This window comes from Ciconia boyciana, chromosome 3, assembly GCF_034638445.1.
Source record: "Ciconia boyciana chromosome 3, ASM3463844v1, whole genome shotgun sequence".
In the NCBI taxonomy this organism is placed as follows: Eukaryota; Metazoa; Chordata; class Aves; order Ciconiiformes; family Ciconiidae; genus Ciconia; species Ciconia boyciana.
This window is the reverse complement of record NC_132936.1, coordinates 121252923-121272095: the sequence shown is the minus strand read 5'-3', so window position 1 is coordinate 121272095 and position 19173 is coordinate 121252923. Positions and strand designations below refer to the sequence as shown.

The 19173-nt window shown below is 37.0% G+C and overlaps 1 protein-coding gene across 2 annotated transcripts in view; it reads left to right on the top strand.

The window, feature by feature from the left end:
• Positions 1-19173, top strand: part of SPTLC3 (serine palmitoyltransferase long chain base subunit 3) — a 98766-nt gene that overhangs the window by 33257 nt on the left and 46336 nt on the right. For both annotated transcript variants that reach the window (XM_072858564.1, XM_072858565.1), the window contains exons 4-6: positions 10876-11067; positions 12698-12852; positions 13807-13955. In XM_072858564.1, coding sequence (XP_072714665.1) covers positions 10876-11067; positions 12698-12852; positions 13807-13955 — 496 coding nt within the window. The remainder of the gene's footprint in view (positions 1-10875; positions 11068-12697; positions 12853-13806; positions 13956-19173) is intronic.

Here is a 19173-nt window from a genome sequence, read left to right as displayed (position 1 = left end):
TGCTTCAGTCACCCCTTTCCCTCAGTATCCTTGTACCTGATTTCTGTCTCTTTACTTTCTGGTGTGCTGCTTTTTCCTAATCCTTGTCTTTTCAGCCAAGAACCGCAGCCTCTAGCTGTTTGCCTCTAGGTAGATGTGGATCTACTGATGAAAATTAGTAGATGGTGGGGTGAGGACTTTCCTTTTTGTCTGTATCTAGAGTGCTATAAAACCTGAGGAGAGCATTTATTTAAAGCTGATTTCTGCAAATCTGATAGTTACAGAAGGTTCAGATGAGAGAAAGCCAGCCATTCTCATCTTTCAATGCTATTACTTACATAATTACTAGAACAACTTATAAAGAGTATTTTAATATATGATGTACTAAAAAAATAATGTAATAATTTATTTCTAGATTCTTTTTTATTAATCTTCAAGCAATTGAAGTAGAATACAATTATTTTGGTTTGAGCTCTAGGATTGAATTAGGCAATTTAATAACGGTTAATGAATATCATTACAATTAAATAGACATTAAGAAGTCATCAAGGCCCAGATCATCTTTTCCAATTGTACAAGTCAGAAATTTAAATCAGTGGGAAGAGACAGCCTCTTGCAGAACTGTTGTACCACCTCTGGGATCCTGGAGGAGTCCACCTTGGGAGTTCCTTATAGGTATGGAGGTGAGCATTACTTAATCATAACAGACAGAAATCACCTTTTCTTTATATTTTCCAAACAAAAAATAGCTAGAGAAGGATGTTGCTGTTTCTGTAGAGATTTAGGCGGAAAGAAAAAAATCTAAAGTAAGTAATTGGTTGTCATCTGTTAAAATATATAGCTTTTCTGCGTTAGTGCACAAGTTGGTGAATCCAGGTTGCTCTGTTAAACTTTCTGGGATTCTCACAAGATAATTTGAGGATAGTTGGGTTGCAGCCCTTGTCATGTTGTTAAACTAAATGGTGCACTGATTTGATCACATATGCCACTTCTGATGCAGGCTTTGGTATAGTCCATCTGACTTTAATTATGCCAAGGGCACTGCTACCAAGTTGCCTAACTATTGTTTAAATGAATTCCTGTCATCTTGCTTAAGACGGCTTCTCTTGTGTTTGAAGGTGTCAAGCTATTAATTTGCTCAACTTTATTCCCACTGTGATGTGCTGTGAGACTATTGGCACGTTTATAGGATGGCTGTCTCCCTCATCTTCCTCAAATTCTTCTGTCCTAAAAACCGATGTGCTATACAGTAAGTGAGTTTATTCTGAATGGTTTTTTTTCCCCAGGGCTCTTTTTTGATGCTTAAGTCTTATCCTAGCTCAGAGAAGGACCCTGTCTACCCAGATGGTCATCTTCCTACAGAGTTTTTAATTCCCCTACCCATAAAACTAGCAACACAATTCCTGATTGCCTCTTTCCCAGGAGTTCTTGAGAAATTCTTCTTTCTCCGTCATTAAATTGGTAATTTTTTTTATTATGGTATTTCATATCTCTCTCTTTCCTCTCCATCCATGGTATGCTAGAGATCTGTATTTAAATATCATTTAAAAGTAGTTAATTACCTTGGAAGAGATAGCATAAATCCAGCTAAGAGTCTCATTGCATTAACAAATTTGGCAATGGTTTTCTCTGTCGTCACCTTTCTGAAATATGATACGTTACTCCTTGCAATAATAGGAATGTCTCAGAGGGCACACCGGTTCAACTTAACCTGTGCATAACTCTCAGAATAATTAGAATAATGTGCAAATTATTCTAATGATATGCAACTTTCAGGTAGGAAGTGTTAAAGCTGTAAAATGTATTTGTGATCCTTTAACAAGGGACCTGATGTATTATGCCTTCCAGAAGTCTTCATCAAAACTGGTGCTGTCATCTCAGGAGCCAACGATGGCCTGAGACTGTTTCTGAAGTTTTAATACATTAAGATTGAAGCTTGTGATGTATTTGGAATGATCCAGGAAAGTCCAGGGACACATCCATTCTGATAGGGGATATGTGTTTCGTTATTAAACTGTTTCCATTTGTGACCTGTGCAAAACCCTGGCACTGTTTGAAGCTGTTGTACTATATGATGGGAAAAGCTCTGGGATCCAATGATGATTCAGTTATGCAAGTTAGTGCATAAAATCAGTCTGTTCACCTATAGAATTTTCTTCACGAGGGAATTTTGCAAGGAGAGCAATTTGATGCTAGTTAAAACATTTTCTGGTGTTCTTTGCAAAGTCTGTGGGAAATTGAGTTGGTGGATTGCTTCGTGTAGATTTTAACTCAGAATCCACACTGGGCAAAATCACTAGCAGTCTGGTTAGATCATCTCAAGTATCTTTCCGTTCAGTTACAGTCTTGATCCCAACAAATATTAGTTTCTTATCAAAAATGTATATGAGATCCATAGAATGAATTTCTAAATGCTAAGTCACTTCTGGAAGAAATTTCCTGAATTAGTAGATCATTGCCAGTGATGTGCAGAAACTGATGTGCAGCCTTTGAAGTGGTACCACTTCATCATCTTGTTTGTTTGTTTATTCTTAAAGCCAAAGCCATAGGATTTGAATGATCAGGAGATACTCTGATGTGGCCAGGAAGTGTGAATCTTGTAGCTTACTATAAGCTTTGAAAATAACAGCAAACACTTGCTGCAACTTGACACCATGAACTATGTCAGAATTGCTGTAACCTAGACATTTCATCCAGTTCTTTTGTCTGATTGAACGTGCCTGGCTTTCTACTCTGTAATTGCTGTAACGTTAGGAAGTACCTTCTGGTGTTTGTAAGTATCTCTCTGGGTAGTGAGCTTCATTGTTTTGTCTCTAATAATTTGAAATTATTAAGCTTCATCTTTGCCCTTATGCCTTCCTAGTTATGTTGAGTTGAGTCCACTTTGAATTTTCTGGGAATAATGGCAAACAGAGTAATAGCTGTATCAGGCATACATATTCCTTTTTGTTTCTAGTGTATCTTGCTATTGCTTGCAATGTACAGACGTAAAGCCATTGGGAGATGAGTTTATTATGCAATTTTTTTTTTTACCTTCCATGTACTGTTTTATGTAAGTGCCTTAGTTGGTATTGGATAGTATCTATTATGGTTTATATTGCAATTTCTGAAACCTACAGTTCAAAGTAGTGTTTTCTTAGATTTTTTTGTCCCCATCATCACATTGCATTTTCATGGTTTGCTACTGGCATTTGTCCTGAGTCTGTGTGCATGACGCTAAGCTTCTGTGCTGTAAAGAGATGTATGTGGCTTTTCTTTTGACAAACACTGTAGTATGACCATTCTGCAATGTGCACTTCTACTTGCTGACCTAAATTCATACCAGATGAAAATATGTGCTGATCTATAGGTTTTGCAAAAATTGCACACAGTAGACAGTTTACTTAATAGTTGCATATAAACATTCATTGATGCCAGAATGCACATTGCTTGTAGTGTGTGTGGGGCTAGAAATTCATATCCTGACATACCAGGCTAAGACACTGCTTGAATGAATATAAATATCTGCATAAAAACTTACAAAACTAAGACAATGAAATGTGCACCTTCCAAGTTTGTCTTTGTTCTAGTGTGGATGTCTTGGCACTTGCACTTGGCACGTGTGGTGTCTGGACTTCTACCAAGTTCTTTTCTTCCTGAGCATTACTTATGACTAAGTCTTCTGCATCCTTCCAACCTCCTAAGTTGCACTCAAAAGTATCATTTTAGCATCAGAGTAAAGTGTTAGTGTGAAAACTATATAGTAAGGGTATTGTTTTCCTAATTACATAACAATGTTTTCTATTTAACAGTCTATTTCTAATGTGTTTGTCATTCACTTCTGTATTTTCATAGTATTAGTGTCATAGTCGGCATTGCAGAACTTGATTATTTGGTGCTGAAAGAGTTTATTATAAGGTGAATATGTTGGAGTTTCACTTGTGCTCGACTGAAAAAATGATGCGAGTCTCGGAGGTGAAGATCCTGTCTTTTCATACCTTTGTTGGTACTTACTTGTAGTATCTTGTCATGAATTTGTACAGAGAGGCTGCAACTTTTTAGTCAGTAGTTAGTTGCCAGTTGATTAACAAATCAAAAGCCATTTCCTGGTGCTTGTGAAAAGTATGGTGAAAGGACTCAATCTTCATACAAACCTCAAGCAGCAGAACAGAACAAGCAGCAGTTAATACTGTTTACAGGGAGCAAACTTTTCAGAGTTCCTGAGTTGTTAAATTCTAAATCTCTGGCAAGTTCAATAGCGCATGGATCCCAAAGTTATTCTGAAGGTCACTTATATTTCCTAAACCTTCTGGACAGTCTTGGAAATTTTACTCTTAGTCCTTATTGGTTGCCTTACTACCAGGTATATTTTTTTTCCTGAAACTTCAGCAGAAATCAATAATCAGTCTAAACAAGAATTCTGCAGACACACAGTAATAAGAACGAAAGTTTTTTTGACTTGGTTGCTATTTATAGTTTGTGTTGTGTGAAGATTATGCTTTCCTGTGGCTTTGTCACATTGCAAGAGGCTGCAACCTTCATTTTAGCACCTTCCAGACATGTAAGTTTCACAACTACTTTTAATTTAAGTCTTGTCTGTATAGCTCAGTAAGCTATGAATTCCCCATGTAGCCATTTTTGGTTTACGTTTTAGAAACTTGAGCCTGTGAGGTCTGAAATGTGTTGTAACAGAAAAGAAACCACATACTTAAAGGATATCATTTCCAGTAACTGAAGAGATTTGTGAAGTAATCTTAATTTGTGTCAATAGGATATTCATTAGAAGAAACTTCCCATTTTCATAATTTCAATTTCCTTTTTTCTTTTCCTGAGGACCGCATACAATCATTTAAGAATCCCCTGGTTTCTAATGGATGCCTAGGTATGGTGGTTTGGGGAAAAAGTAGTAATTATGGCAGCCTGGTGGGTTTGCATAGAACCTGACAGTTTTATTCTTTGAGACCAAGCCTTCTGGTGGCAATGATCCATAGCAGACGGAATTGCACACCAGCCACTTCAAACTGTGACTATCCAGGGGCAAGCTCTGAGTGGGATTCAGCTGGACCGTACCCTTCTCACAGCTAAAATGGGACCCTGTAGTACCCCATCTTCAGCTTCTGCTCCAGAAGGGTATGGGCCTCTATAGGTCCTGTTATCCCCATGTGGCTGTCTCTCACATCCTAGGTCATCTAAAATCGCCTACATTTAGGGTCTTCTCCCAGGTGCTTTTCTTCTAATGTTAGGGAGGAAGCATCTGTGTAGAACCAAACCATTTGCAGGCAATCAGGTGTTGCATCACTGATTATCAGTCTGTTTTCCTGACAGTTTTTAGCTGTAGCAATGCACTGTCCTGACTTCCTCAAGATTTCAATGTTGTCCTGAAATCTGGCAGATACTGAGCAAACATGGCTATCACTTGGTTCACATTTTTCAACACCTATCTCTTCGTATACATATCTGTCTTGGAAGCTTTATGAAGATCAGTCAGCTTGCATTGCTTTTTCAATAGGTTGTAAGCAACAGCATCATAAAATCTAATCCAGAAACAGATGAAACCTTCTTCTTAAACTGAGGGAGAGTAAAATAAAGTTTTGTCCACTTCTGGATCAGATTTTATTCCTAGCGGGGAACTTATATTTAAAGACAAAGACTTTATTATTCTCCCAGTAGTTTTATTTCAAGGATATAGCTGTCTGCACCTACTGCTGCATATTGGAAGTGGCCATAATAGCTCAAAAAATATTTAATTAGGGAGAGGTTTCAAAAAGCAGGTTGGGATTTCTGGATTTCTTTAGAGTTTATGTTGTCTCTACAGAACAGACTTGTGTGAAAACATGAGTTCTTGGGTCTCAGTTTCCTTGACGCCACTCCACTCACGCAGGTTTACTCCTAACTTACACCAGCATAAGTGGTTACCTCTTTGCTGGTAAATTAATCAGGGCCAGCACACAGGTTTAGTACTGTGACACTATGTCCATGCTGTTCAATTCTTAGCTCTTCCCTTGATACAAATCTGGCTCGTGCCAACTAGCACTATTCCAGAGGCTGCAGAACCTAAATGCGGTGAAAATTTTTCTCCTCACTTTAAGCGTAGTATGAACAAATATTTAAGTATTATTCATGCTATTGCATAACTATCTTTTATTTTTCTTTGCTAATGCAAATACCACGTTTTGTTACTATTCCTTATAAAGGTGTTGCCAGGAGTGTGCTTAATAGACTTCGAGGTTAGTTTATTATTAGGGCAAGCTATTTTGATTAAGGTTGTGTGTCCATTATATTTAATATTTTATACTGATGCCCATTCTAATAGCACTGTAAGATTTGTTGTTAGTGTTAGTGATAATTTCTCCATTTTAAAAACTACAGGTGTTTAGGAAGGGATTCTTCATTAGGGGAGAATTTCAAAATACTTTGGATAACTACAGAATATGGGGATCTAAGAGGTATTGCACTTAAAGCTGACTTTACTGCATTGGCATCACTCCTGTTGACTTCCTTGGCATCAAAATCTTGTCCAGGAATTCTCTTACTGTGAGTGTCTTACTGGAAACCAATTTGCAGCAGTGGTTTAAGGCCACTGCCAAATCTGTTGACATGGGTTCTCTATAACTATGTGCTGCAGAGTTATGAGGCTGAGCTGCCAGTGTGGCCTTTGGTATCAAGAGAGTATAAGACAGCATGATCTAATAAGCTAAGCAGAGACTCCACACACAGAAGTTGCGTATCCTGATTGTGCTTTTGGTTTCCAAGAAGTCAATGAAATCCTAGATTTGTCAAACTCGATGGCAAAACATGCATTCATTGAATTTCATCTATAGCCTTTCTGTGCTGGGTGTCTTTACATTGCATTAGTAGATTCCTTGCATTTGTGACTTAAATATACTTACTTTGTGGCAGACTACTGAGAAACTATTTCAATTTGGAATGCCAGCAGAATTTTTAAAACAAGCCAGTAAAATGTGGATTAGCATATCACAAAGGGTATTTACTCAAGATTTTTAAAGGAAGCCAAACATAAAATTACTGAGTAACTCTGGGCTGCTGCTTAAGTTGGCCTTTTGCCAGAGAAATAGGGGGTTACAAATAAGATATGATTTTTGAAAAGGTGACTAGGGAGATGCAGGGAATGGAGTCCCCCAGGGGGATCTCTTATTGGACCTGTGCGCTCTCACATTTTCACCAATGGCCTGGAGTGAGGGGTGAGGAGAAATAGGTGGCAATATGTGTTGACGATACTGAATTCTTCAAGGTACTGAAAGATTAGCTCTGGACAACAAGCACTGCAGAAAGTTCTCATCGGTAGTGTGTAATGCTGATAAAACAGCAGACAAAACTGCAGGTCACGAAATAAAAAGCAATTAATGAATCGGAGGGGGAAATGATCCTAAGAATATAGTAACAGCAGTGTGCTCTAAATTAGGTATTTATTGCAACTGAGGAAGGATATATTGTAATCATAAGAGATATTTCTGAAACTGTGAACTGTGGCAAGAAGGCAAATAGAATGTTAACAGTCTTTAAAAAAGCAACAGAAAACAAGACAAAGCATCATTTGCAGATGTATAAATCCATACTGTGCCCGTAAGTGTTGTATGCAATTTGAATTCCTTTCCCCTGCATCTCAAAAAGGCATGATTGAACTTAGCAGAGTGAAAAGAAAGTTGAGCATTAAAACATAGATTTTTTTTTTTTATTTTATTTTTATTTTATTTTATTTTTTAAATCTGTGCAAGGACAAGGACACTAGACTAGAATTAAATAGATTAAGATTCTTCAGCTTGGGAAGAGACAAGTGGAGAGGCAGAAGTCATTTAAGTACAGAAAATTGAGTTGTGTAATTGGTTGAGTGGGAAAGTTGAATGGATAACAATGGTAAAAGTAAATTGTCAAATGAAATTATCAGGCAATTTTGTAATAAAAAAAGGAAATACTTTTTTTACAGATTATATCAATTATCAAAATTCACAATTCATTTCCACAGTATTTGTGGGTTCAAAAACTATAAGCAAATTCATAGTTATCCCCTGATGACTATTAAATGTGATAACATAATCTCAAAGCCACCAATTGCTGGAATTTGGGAGAATATACTGAGGAAAGTATCATTCTCGTTTTTGTTTTTAGAATCTTTGCCTAATCATCTGCTACTTAGGGTTGCTACAGTTGAGGTACGGAGCTAGAAAACATACTGTCTACTACAGGTGTTATTACAGATAATAATAGACTTGTGAGTGTACAATTCAGCAGAGCACGCAGTGTGTAACTAGTGATCTCTGAATCGTTTCAGGCATTTGTAGGAGATCTGCTGTATTTGATTTTGGTGCCAGCAACAGCTTAATTACATCTGTCTTCACTGTCTAGGTGCTTTAAATGCACAGTCTCCAATTCCACCTCTTTCTTCTCAAATAAACCTTTATGATAACATGTAAAAAGTCAACAGTAATGTAATGCAAAATGGCAATTAACCATTCATCCACTGATCATTTAGGTTGGATGAAGTTGTTGAACTTCCTCATGATGTTCAGTCAGTCACCTGTACCCCAATGCTTGGATTTGAAGTGCTGCTCAAAAGCATCCACATTACCCCTCTCCAAAAGCAGCAAATCCACTTGGTTTGGTTATTCCAGTCCTGAGACTCTTTCTCTTTCTTTGTGGGACTCTAGAGATGGATGAAATGCTCTTTGTTTTCCTCACTTTAGTTTTTAGGCAAGATGTCCCTGTATTTTTTTCGAATTTGTTCTCCCAGCCTTGTACTAACCTCGGGCTATTTGAAGACTCTTGTTTTTCATCATTCATAGACTGGAGAATATGGGTCACAGTCTGACTCTGCATCTTAGTACTTTACTACTACTGATGCCATTTACTACTAGCTGTTTGTATTAAGGATAGTAGGTGACAGTGGTTACATGTTTAGATACGTATGTCATACTGACTGCATAAAACAGCAGCAGCTGACATGAGAGTTCCACAACAGAAGAGTTTTATTGCAGAAGAAGAGTTTTGCAATGCAGGGGTCTGATATGAGCTTCTCTATTCCAGGAAGATATATAACAACAAAGTGTTTCTTAATAAAATTGATAAACAGAATCATCACGCTAATTCTCTCCTCCGCGTTCAGGTGCATTATCACATCATCACAGCTTGACAAGCTACAATGTCAATTGAATTGCCATACATGACCATAAGTATGCTCTTAGCCCATGACAAATGTAAGGTAATGTGACTGAGCCTAATCCTTGATGAAATACTGTATCTTGTCACTGTGTACACACAGCTGTTGTGGCTCATGTGAAATATGACTTGACCATGTATTTAACTCATCCTCATAAAATGTTTTTCATGGTAAATAGGTTGCCCTAAAAGAGCAATTAGCTTGAGGTAGGAGTGCATGTGTAGCATTGCTTCAAAGGTCTACCCTTACTTACATGGTGAGAGCCAGCCCTGCATTCCTTCTCCCTCGCAGGGCAGTAAGTCTTTCCAAAGTCTAAACGTGTTTCTGTTCAGCCCTACCAGCAATTTTTTCCTTTTTGGGTTTCCTTCAAAATCTTTATATTCTGTCTTGTGCCTATTCCCCCTATCCCCCCCACTCCCCCACCCCCCGCTTTCTCTCCCAAGAAAACTTTGTGAATCCAGGACTGGACAGCAAGTTACTACTGAAATCAAAATCTTTTGAGGATAAAGGCATTCTAATGTGGTATGAAGATCAATAATAGTCTAGATCTGACAAGTACAGTGAAATTGCAGTTGTTCTTAAGATGATCATTCTATTTCAGCTTGCTGCATTACATATATAGATAATCTTCTTTTTTTTAGTTCATCCATCCCACAGGCAGCAATGTATTAATGGTATTTCTTCATATGTTGGTAGTCTTGCTTTATAATATGCTCAAAAAATTGTCTTGTGTCTTTTTTTTTTTTTTACACAGGGTACTATTTTTTCTGGATTACATTTTGTTATTTTTGACTTGACAGGTTGGCTGTTACGAGGCAGTAACTGGAAATGCCATCATATTTTGCAGAAATAAGGGAGTTACCTCTCTCCCAAAGAATCTGATAAGCCTACTAAATATAAGTTGGTTTGAGAAGATTGCAAGTGAAAAACTTAGCTTCTTTAATTTGAAAATGGAAATTTTAGAATCTTTTCAAAACAAAATATTTTGTCCCCACATGGTTGTAAAATTCTAGAAGTTGCTCACAATAGCATCACTAATTCCAACAAGCAGGGTGTCTGTGTGTGTCTCCTCTTATTTTTTTTCTTCCTTTTTTTTTTTTTTTTAAAGTACCCTTAGAAGTAGAGAAGAGGTCACTGAAAATATGATTAAAAGCATTTGTGAAATCAGAACAGAAATAAAAGGCTGGGATCATAGCTGGTTTGGATACTTCTTCAGATCTGAAGAACATCATGGTAAAGGTGCCCTATTTTAGACAGGATTTGTTGTATATAGGTTAGCTGCTGCAATGGGTTACACAAGACTTCCAGAAGCAGTCAGGAGCAGTGTAGGTGAGCTTTTAATGCTGCCCTTCCCTTTTTATAGCTCTGTCTTGCAAGAACAGAGTATTGTAGTTTCTATTTAATCACCGTTGAAATAATTGTCCAATTACACAATAATATGTTGCCAATCTTTCATAAGTTTCACATGTTTCAAAATAGACAAGGGAGTGGTGTTGAAGACACCTGCAATTGAGGACATTGGAGAAGAGAGGAAATGGAAGATACTTGTAGTGGTCAGTAATAACTGCAGTGTTAAAGGTCCTCCTCTTTAGGTATAGGTTGCATCAGCTGATGCGGTGTGAGGTCTAAAAGTCTCTCCTAATTTGTGGCGTATTAGAGAAAAAGATTTGCCTCAAGGTCTAAGGTCTAAGCTTTGATGAGATGAAATATATTAATCACAAGTTTCTGTTCTATATTTTCAGAAGAATGGCATATCAAATGGAACTCTCTACAAAAAAACATTTATTGAGCACTTTGAACAGGCACCAATGTATGTTGCTGTTCTTACTTTCCTGGGTTTTGGAGTGGGAACAATATTTGGCTACCTGCGAGATTTTATGAGAGCCTGGGGACTAGAAAAACGTAACATTGCTGCAGAAAGAGAACAACAAAAAGTATGTATGAAAAAGACATTATGTATCCACAGCTGAGTTTTTCCCCTGCTTGCAACTTATGTACAATAACCTATCTAAGTAACAAGGCAGACAACTTTCATCTTAGAGAAGAACATTGCATAGGGATAAGAGGAATGACACCCACAGCAGTATAGTTAAACACATGCGTATGAGTATGTACCTATATATATGTAAAATCATAACTTTCACCCAGAGAGATGTTCACCTTGTTCTAAGAGTGTCAGAATCCTCTCAGCAAAATAGAATCTCAGTGTATTAGGTCAATCCACAGAAAAAGAAAACTCAGAAATGCCTTATTGTTAAATATATCATCCCTCCAAATCTCTTAAACCCCAATTTTTCTTTATCCCATCTGGCTGTCTTACTTAGTCCTTCATAGCATTAGGGAGTGCTAACATCTTTGTAGTTGCTGACTTATGTTGGCTGAACTGCTGGTCACAGAGCACTCAGGAATCATTGTCCCAGCACAAAGTGAATGTAGCCTGAATTCTTGCAAGTCCTGACTTAGAAATTTTTTCATCCCACATAGTTCTAAGTGAAACTTGCGCCTCAGCAAGCTCAATTGCCTTCTAAATTTGTTTAGATTTTTTTGTTGCTCCTCCTTCTCTGTGCAGTTTGAGCCATCATTTACAATAACACCTGGCATAATGGAGGAAAAATGTGAATAGTGTTACTGTTCCTCTTACAAATAAAATTCCCAAAATTGTTTCCTGTTTTGGCTTTTCAAAGATGTATGCACTACTTAATGAAAGATCATGGTGTAGTCTTTTTATCAGCATTCTCATGGAATGTCCTTTTCAATTCACTTCATGATTTGGCCATTTGTTGTGCTATTTTGATTCCAGACATGCCAGTTCAATCTTTTTGCCATCCACCATGGATTATGTATTCATTTAATTCTCCAGTCTCCCACATATGTGACTACATGCATGTTATTTTATCAGTTTATTGTATCCAGTGTCCAATAAGGCTATATTCCTGTTTCATATAAAACTTTATTTAGATTCCATACCTTTCTTTAAATTTAATTTCCAAGTAAAATCCATACATACAAATTAATTGTCAACCAAACTAGTTGTCTTAACTGGCTATTTGCACATCCAATCTAGGCCAATAATGCCCAGATCAATTACATTGGACTAGCTTTAATCTAATATATCCAACATTTCATTAAATATAATGAGTTGTTTATCCTAGTTTTGCAATCTGCTCCACACGTAGCCAAATGCTCAATTTGAAGCATTTTGTTTCTCCAAGTGAAAGAATCATGAGTTCTTTCGTTTCCAACTTTCCAAATATTGGACTGGAGAATTAGGCCAACTTGTTGACCATTTAAAAAAAAAAAAAAAACAAACAAACAAACAAACAAAAACAAACAAACAAACAAAAAACCAAAAACAAACCCCACCCCCTAAAAAAGCCAACACTGCATTTCAAGGGAATTAAGTAAGATATTTGCTGACTGGAGTTGGTTGTGACATAGGAACATGTGGCTGTATATAGCTCTCTGTTTGCTAATGAATCAGTTTTTCTTTTTTAATGGGAATGACTTGGGTACAGAAGCAGACATTTTCCTAGCAACATAACTCTGTACATGTTTTCAAACCAGGATTTTGTGCCACTTTATCAAGATTTTGAGAACTTTTACACCAGAAACCTCTATATGAGAATACGGGATAACTGGAATCGTCCGATTTGCAGTGTCCCAGGGCCACAGTTTGACCTCATGGAACGTGTTACAGATGATTACAACTGGACATTTAGGTGAGTCAGCTTACACTCTGCAGCTGTCAGCTTCATAAGAATACTCCCAATACATTTGCGAAGCACAGAAAGTTGTATCTAGCCCCTCATACCTAGATCCTCGACTAATATACGTCAGCATATTTTTTTCTGAAATCATTACTGTGCTGACAATCTGTCCCCTTTCTTCTGAATATTGTTTGGAAATGCAGTGTGGAAGGGACTGAATTCTATTACAAATGGATTTTGTTTGGCTATGTCAGCACAAGTAAGACTGCTTACGCTTCATGGGTAACAACAGACCTTTAGTCAGAATATTACAACAAAATTTATTGTATCCCTTGGTTAGGATTTAAATCATAATTTCTTGCATTGCATAAGTGTGGCTTTTTACTTACATAACGAGTCTTTGGCAGTGACTTTTAAGCAGTTTACAGCTTGAAGATTTCAGTGTATCGCAACTGTTACTGAATTACATAGATATGGAAATTCACCACATAGACAATGTGTAGGTTGACTATATTTCAGCTTATCGAGAATATATCATAGTGTTTCCCACAACATTTTCCTCATGTTTAATTTCTGCGTGTGTGTGAGAACACTGATGACTTTATGGAAGTCGTTGACAATTTACTTGAAAAAATGATGTCTATAAATTTTCCCTTAAATAAAGTCCTAAGCTGGTTTGTTTATTTAAATCGATAAAAGCACCCTTTCACCTAATACCAGTATATTGTCATCTACAGCTTGGAATCTGGAAAACATTCTGAGCAAGAAGCAGTATTTAGTCAGGAAAAGAGAAAGGCTGGAAAAACTTTTGGGACGTTAAAGTATGAGGACTGTAAATCCCCAAATAAGAATTTGGCAGTGGAACAAAATTTGGTGGGAAAATTTTGGGGTTTTTTCTTTTCTTTTCATTTTGTTTGGGGTTGGAGGGAAAGTTGCACTATTCTTTAAAATTTGCTTTAATTATAGGTTTACAGGAAGGACTATCAAGAATGTAATCAATATGGGTTCTTATAACTACCTCGGCTTTGCAGAAACGGATGTCAATGCTTTGAAAACTGTGACCATAGAGTTACAAAAATATGGGACAGGAATCTGCAGTACCAGACAGGAAATGGGTGAGTAAACAGCTAGATGACCACCAAAGTTTCTGTAACTATGTGCTTTTTCTTACAGCTATCTTGAAGGAATTGGATACTTAGAGAATTTTAGTCGCATCAACAATTACTTGTTTCACTATTAAGAGTGATGCTGTGTTTTATTCATTATCACATAAGGATTTTTTTAAAAGGAAAAATGTTATTGATTTTTGGAAAAGCAAAAGCAAATGTGTCATAGTGGCCTGGGATTTTTGATGATGGAAGTAACAGGCTTATTTTTTAAAAGAAGTAAGATAAACATTGAGACTTCAAGAATTGTTCTAGGGCAATTTGAATTGCATCACAGATTTATATCAGTTACCACATACAGAATGTTCTGATTAGTAAATTAAGCTTTTACATAATTTTTTTTTTTAATTCCATGTTCTAAGAATATATTGTAATGTTTTATGAGACATTAATGGGCACAACGAAGAAATTTCGAGTGTGCCTCTAAGGAATAAATTCAGGAAGGCTCCATCTGACTTTTTTGGTTTATGTCCTTTATGATTTGTCTGCTTTTTTTGGTTTGTAGGCTGCATGTAGTGTTATCTTCAATTGTGTATTTTTACACAAAGCCTTGCATTCCTAATGGTGCAATCAGCCTGCACTTCAGAGAAGGCAATGTCGAGCCATAGAAATGCAAGGGGATGTTTCTCTTCAGGCTTTATCTTTCTTGGGAGCTATCAAAAGAAGAAAAAAAAAATAGGCTTTCCAGCATGGTGAAGTCTTTTTATAGACTTTTTTTTTCCCTAATCCAGCAACCTGAAAAAATTTCATTTTGTATCTCTCAAAGCAAACTCTTTTCCTCCAGAAATCTTAGAGAAAAAATATTGTATTTCATTTGTTTTTTTATTTAAAGTCTCATTTCCAGACAAAAAAATAATGCAAACCTTGTCATCTGCTTCTTATCTTGTCATCATGGTTTGATTTGCCAATAATAAATGTCAGTGACACCACTCAGAGAGGATTTACAGATTGACCCTACTTTCCTTTTGTAGGTGACCCATGTGGTGACTGCACTATATTGTTTAACCTGAATTGCATGCTTGAAAGTGGTCACCATTACTAGTCATCTAAGGTATTGAAGGAACATTTCTCTATTTCTTTTTCTCTTGGATTCTATTTTGTCTGAGAACATGTCAAGTTGTTTTCAGTACGTCAAAGAATATGCCTGCTTTTCCTCATTCTTTATCTTTTGCAGAATTTTTTTATATGGAAGGCTTGCATAACTTCGACTTATTTTCAAAAAGAAAAAGTATTAAAAGATTGATTCTGTCTTCAAATATTAAAAATCTTACTAGTTAACTTCATCTAGTCTGTTCTGAGAGCCAATGTATACAGATTTCTAGGAGTTTCTTTTCATCTGAACTCCTGTGCAGTATTCAGTTATCTTGAGAGACTGAGCAAAGTTTTAGATTCATTCTAATTGCTTTCACAACAGCTAGTCCCATGAACTTCATTCAGACTATTCACAATGCAAGAATGGGCAACAAATAAAGAACATTGTACAAGTCTTGTCAATATCAGTCTTTTAGGGACTGAATTTCAGAGAGCAGCTTGGGCATCAAGACTCACTAAAAGAGGAAAGCGGGGTGTTAAGACCTGGCTTAGATGGTGTAGATGAGCATTTTGTTCTAGGCAGCTAACAGAGAGCCTGTGCTTGTGGAGACAGAGGCTGCTCCACAGAGCAATTCTGAGCAATGGTTACTTCATTGGCCTTGGCTCCATTGGAGCCTGTCTACCTCCAAGAACTGTATAAACAACCTAAGGAAAATAGCTTCTTATTAGTAGTGTGGATACCCTCTTTTTTTTTTTTTTTCCCCTTTACCCGCTCATGCTGCTTCAGCTCTATTCTGGTTCACAGTTGAGCAGATTTGAAAAATTCTATCCAAGTTAAATATATGTACGCTTATACTTGCGAGAGGTAGGGAAGGGTCTGTATGAAAGGTTTTACCTTTTTTATTTATCATTTGCTGTCTTCATCTTAGAAAAACAGAACAGAATGGTTTTGTTCCTGGACAGATAACATGTCAAAACTTTTGTTGTAACTGTGTGGCTGAGCTAAAGTGGTTTGAAGTAAAAATGCAGTGAGCTGTAGGAGCCAAGGCTATAAATTGCCTGTGGGGTCCTAATCCAAGAGAACATATTTATATGTTCATAAATATGTTCATAAATATGTTCAATATTGAACATATTTATAATTTCAAGCTAACTGACTTCAAAAGTACTGTTCTGCTTATGTGCATTTAAGTGTCTGGCATGTTCTGGGTTTTACCAAGATCTCTCTCAAAGCAGTGATAGCTCTCTCTCTTTGAGAAGGATCATTCCACTACTTTGAGAAGATTTGAGAGAGGGGTAAAATAAAGAAGAAACAAATAAAATTAACACGAGTGATGTTTGAAAGAATACATGATGGTAAAACTGTCCTTTGTGGTCTTCTGCCTAAACTCCTCCTCTTTTAACTGTGCAGACTGTGGAGTGGGTATAAAATGCTGTCATATCAGAATGTTGTTGCAGGTAGTTTGCTCTCAGAATAAGTTAATATGGATGTTTTAACATGGTTGTTCATATCTTTCCAAAACTGTGTTTTATTAAGGAAACTTAATGAGGCTAAACCTTGATAAATATAAAAGTTATTTTACATTCCCAGAAAAGCAACTTAAGACTGTGTGTAAACATAGTTCAGAAATTAACCTCAGTGAGGACTGTGAAGCCCTGCTCATGCTTTCTCTAAAATAATAATGCACGTGCTGCTTGAACAGACATTCCTGTTTAAGCACAAAAGCATAGGAAACAGATAAAAACAGTGGCTGGTCTTCCTAGATTTGTCTTCCATAAAAAGGCTTTTTACTCCATTTTTAATTCCATGCTCTTAAAATTAGAATAATAATAAATCGCTTTCTTAGCATAACAGTGTCATTTAAGACACATTCCTGAGGCTTTTGTGGGACTTTCTATCTGAAAGAAAAATGTTTTCCTTTTTTTAAGACCAAGCTAACTGTTATCCCTTAGTAGCAAGATCTTGGGGTTATAAGTGGTAGTTCCATGAAAGCATTAGCTTATTGTTCAGTGGTCAGAAAGAAAATAAAATACTAGAAATTATTAGGAAGTGAACAGAAAGCCAACCACAGAACCTCAGTATGCTACTGCATGAAGCTGTGGTTTGCTGTCATCTTGAGTACTCTGTGCAGTTCTGGCCAAAAACATTTAGCGTAACTGGAAAGTGTCAGAGAAGGGCAACAAGGATCATCAGAGGCCTGAAACAGCTTCTGGGGGAAGAACTATTGAGCTAGCTGTCTTCAGCTGTCAGAAATGCCTGTCATCTGGCTCGAAAAGAGCCTACAGGGGGAAATTACAGAAATCTTCAAAATCATGTGTGGCGTGGAAGAGTGGTCAGGGTTGGCTGTTCATTGTCTCTTCCACTACAAGATCTACAGAGCATTGTATGAAGTTGGTAGAAGGTTTCCATCTAAATACAGGAGGCAGCTCTTCACACTGGAGGCTGACAGACCCGAGGAACTCATTGTAAAGAAGGCTGCAGATGCTAAAACTTTACACTCCCTTGCATTCTAGGGGACACTGGCCACATACAGAGGAGAGACCATTGATAGTTACTAGACATACCAAAACTATTATCTGATTCAAGATGTCCTTATGCTGAAATTGGTTAGGAGCTGGGATACTACTATACGTTTGCCCTGCTTTCATTCTTCCCTAGACATGGATACAAGACCACTGTCAGATGAAGGATTATGGGCAAAAGGGACCTTTTGTGTGGCGTGGTGCATCTAATACTAGTTGTTTAGCATTATTTTACATAATTAGTCATTCAGTATTAATTTATATTATTCCTTATATGCCTATGGCCATTGCTGTACGATCATTAATACTGGACCTGTGGACTAGCAAATCATCGTACAAATTTGGCTTGAATCAGGAACGTGCGCATACTCGTGTTTTTATAAAGTTGGGCAGTATTTGCAATAGAGGTAGCATATAAGGAACTAATGAAGCAGTAACCTGGCTGTTTTCAGTGTTTCAGTGTTAATCACACTAAGATTAAAAAGACATTAAGGGAAGACATTTAAAAGAGATCAAGAAAGAATTGCACACATGCTTGGGGCACGTCTTCTAAAAGCAGAGGCTTGGGTGAATGTGTGAAAGTGGTTGTTTGCAGATGGTAGGCAGAAGGCAAAATACCCTGATATCATGGTCTGCTTAGAGGTGAAAGACTTTTCCGTTCTGTGTGGTACATGGGATGGAAGTAGTCCCTGAAGGATCTTGGCAGCAAAAATTTAAGCATAAGTAAGATCCTCCAGAAAATTTTGGAGCAGCTGGAGATGTAGAATGAGGACCCTCTTGGTCAGAGGGGCAGGCTGGGAGGAACGATAGGACCATTCACCTAGAATGGTAAGAGCATTCTGAGCACATCTGAGAATGGCAAGGCTAAACTTACCAAAGCCAGAGGAAAAGATGCTGCGTTAACTGTGTGAGGTGCCAAGGGAGGATACAGAGAGATCTGCACCTGCCGTATCTGACAAAACATACCGTGGGTGTAATTTTAATTAAAACAGTTTTGTCAGCAGCGCTCTCCTGCAGGTGCAGAAAAAGTCAATTTTTTTTATTTTCTTTAGCTAGTTCATTATAAGTCAAGAAAGCAATCGGGACATGAAAAAGCAGGAAGTTTTGTTTTCAGGGAATAAATGTTGGGTCTGTGACAATAATTCTTAAATGTTGAAGGATTTAAGTAACTAGAAGCCAGCTATTCAAGTAACTGGAGTACTCAGAACATTAGGGTATTTCATGTAAACTACCCCAAAAAAAACCTCTATACTGTGTTTCATTTATGTTTTATTTATTTTAATCTTCCTCCCAAAAGTGTTATTTTTTTAGCTTAATAAAAATGCTAACAAATAGGAATCTAAACAAATTTGAAATGGCATGTATTCCCTCTATATAGTGAAAAGAATGACAACTTGAATGTGAAGTCCTTTTTTTTCCCATGCAAATCAATGTATTTTAATGGTTAGAGTGGGAGTTGGCTACTGTTGGAGGCAGGCTCACCAGCCTTTTGTCTGAGCCCATCCTGTCATGTTTAGTCAGCCTTTTCTGAGCAATGTAACTTAAAATTATTAAGGGAGAAATATGCAAATGATTATTTAACACTGTTTCCTGCTTGTTGATAGCAGGTGAT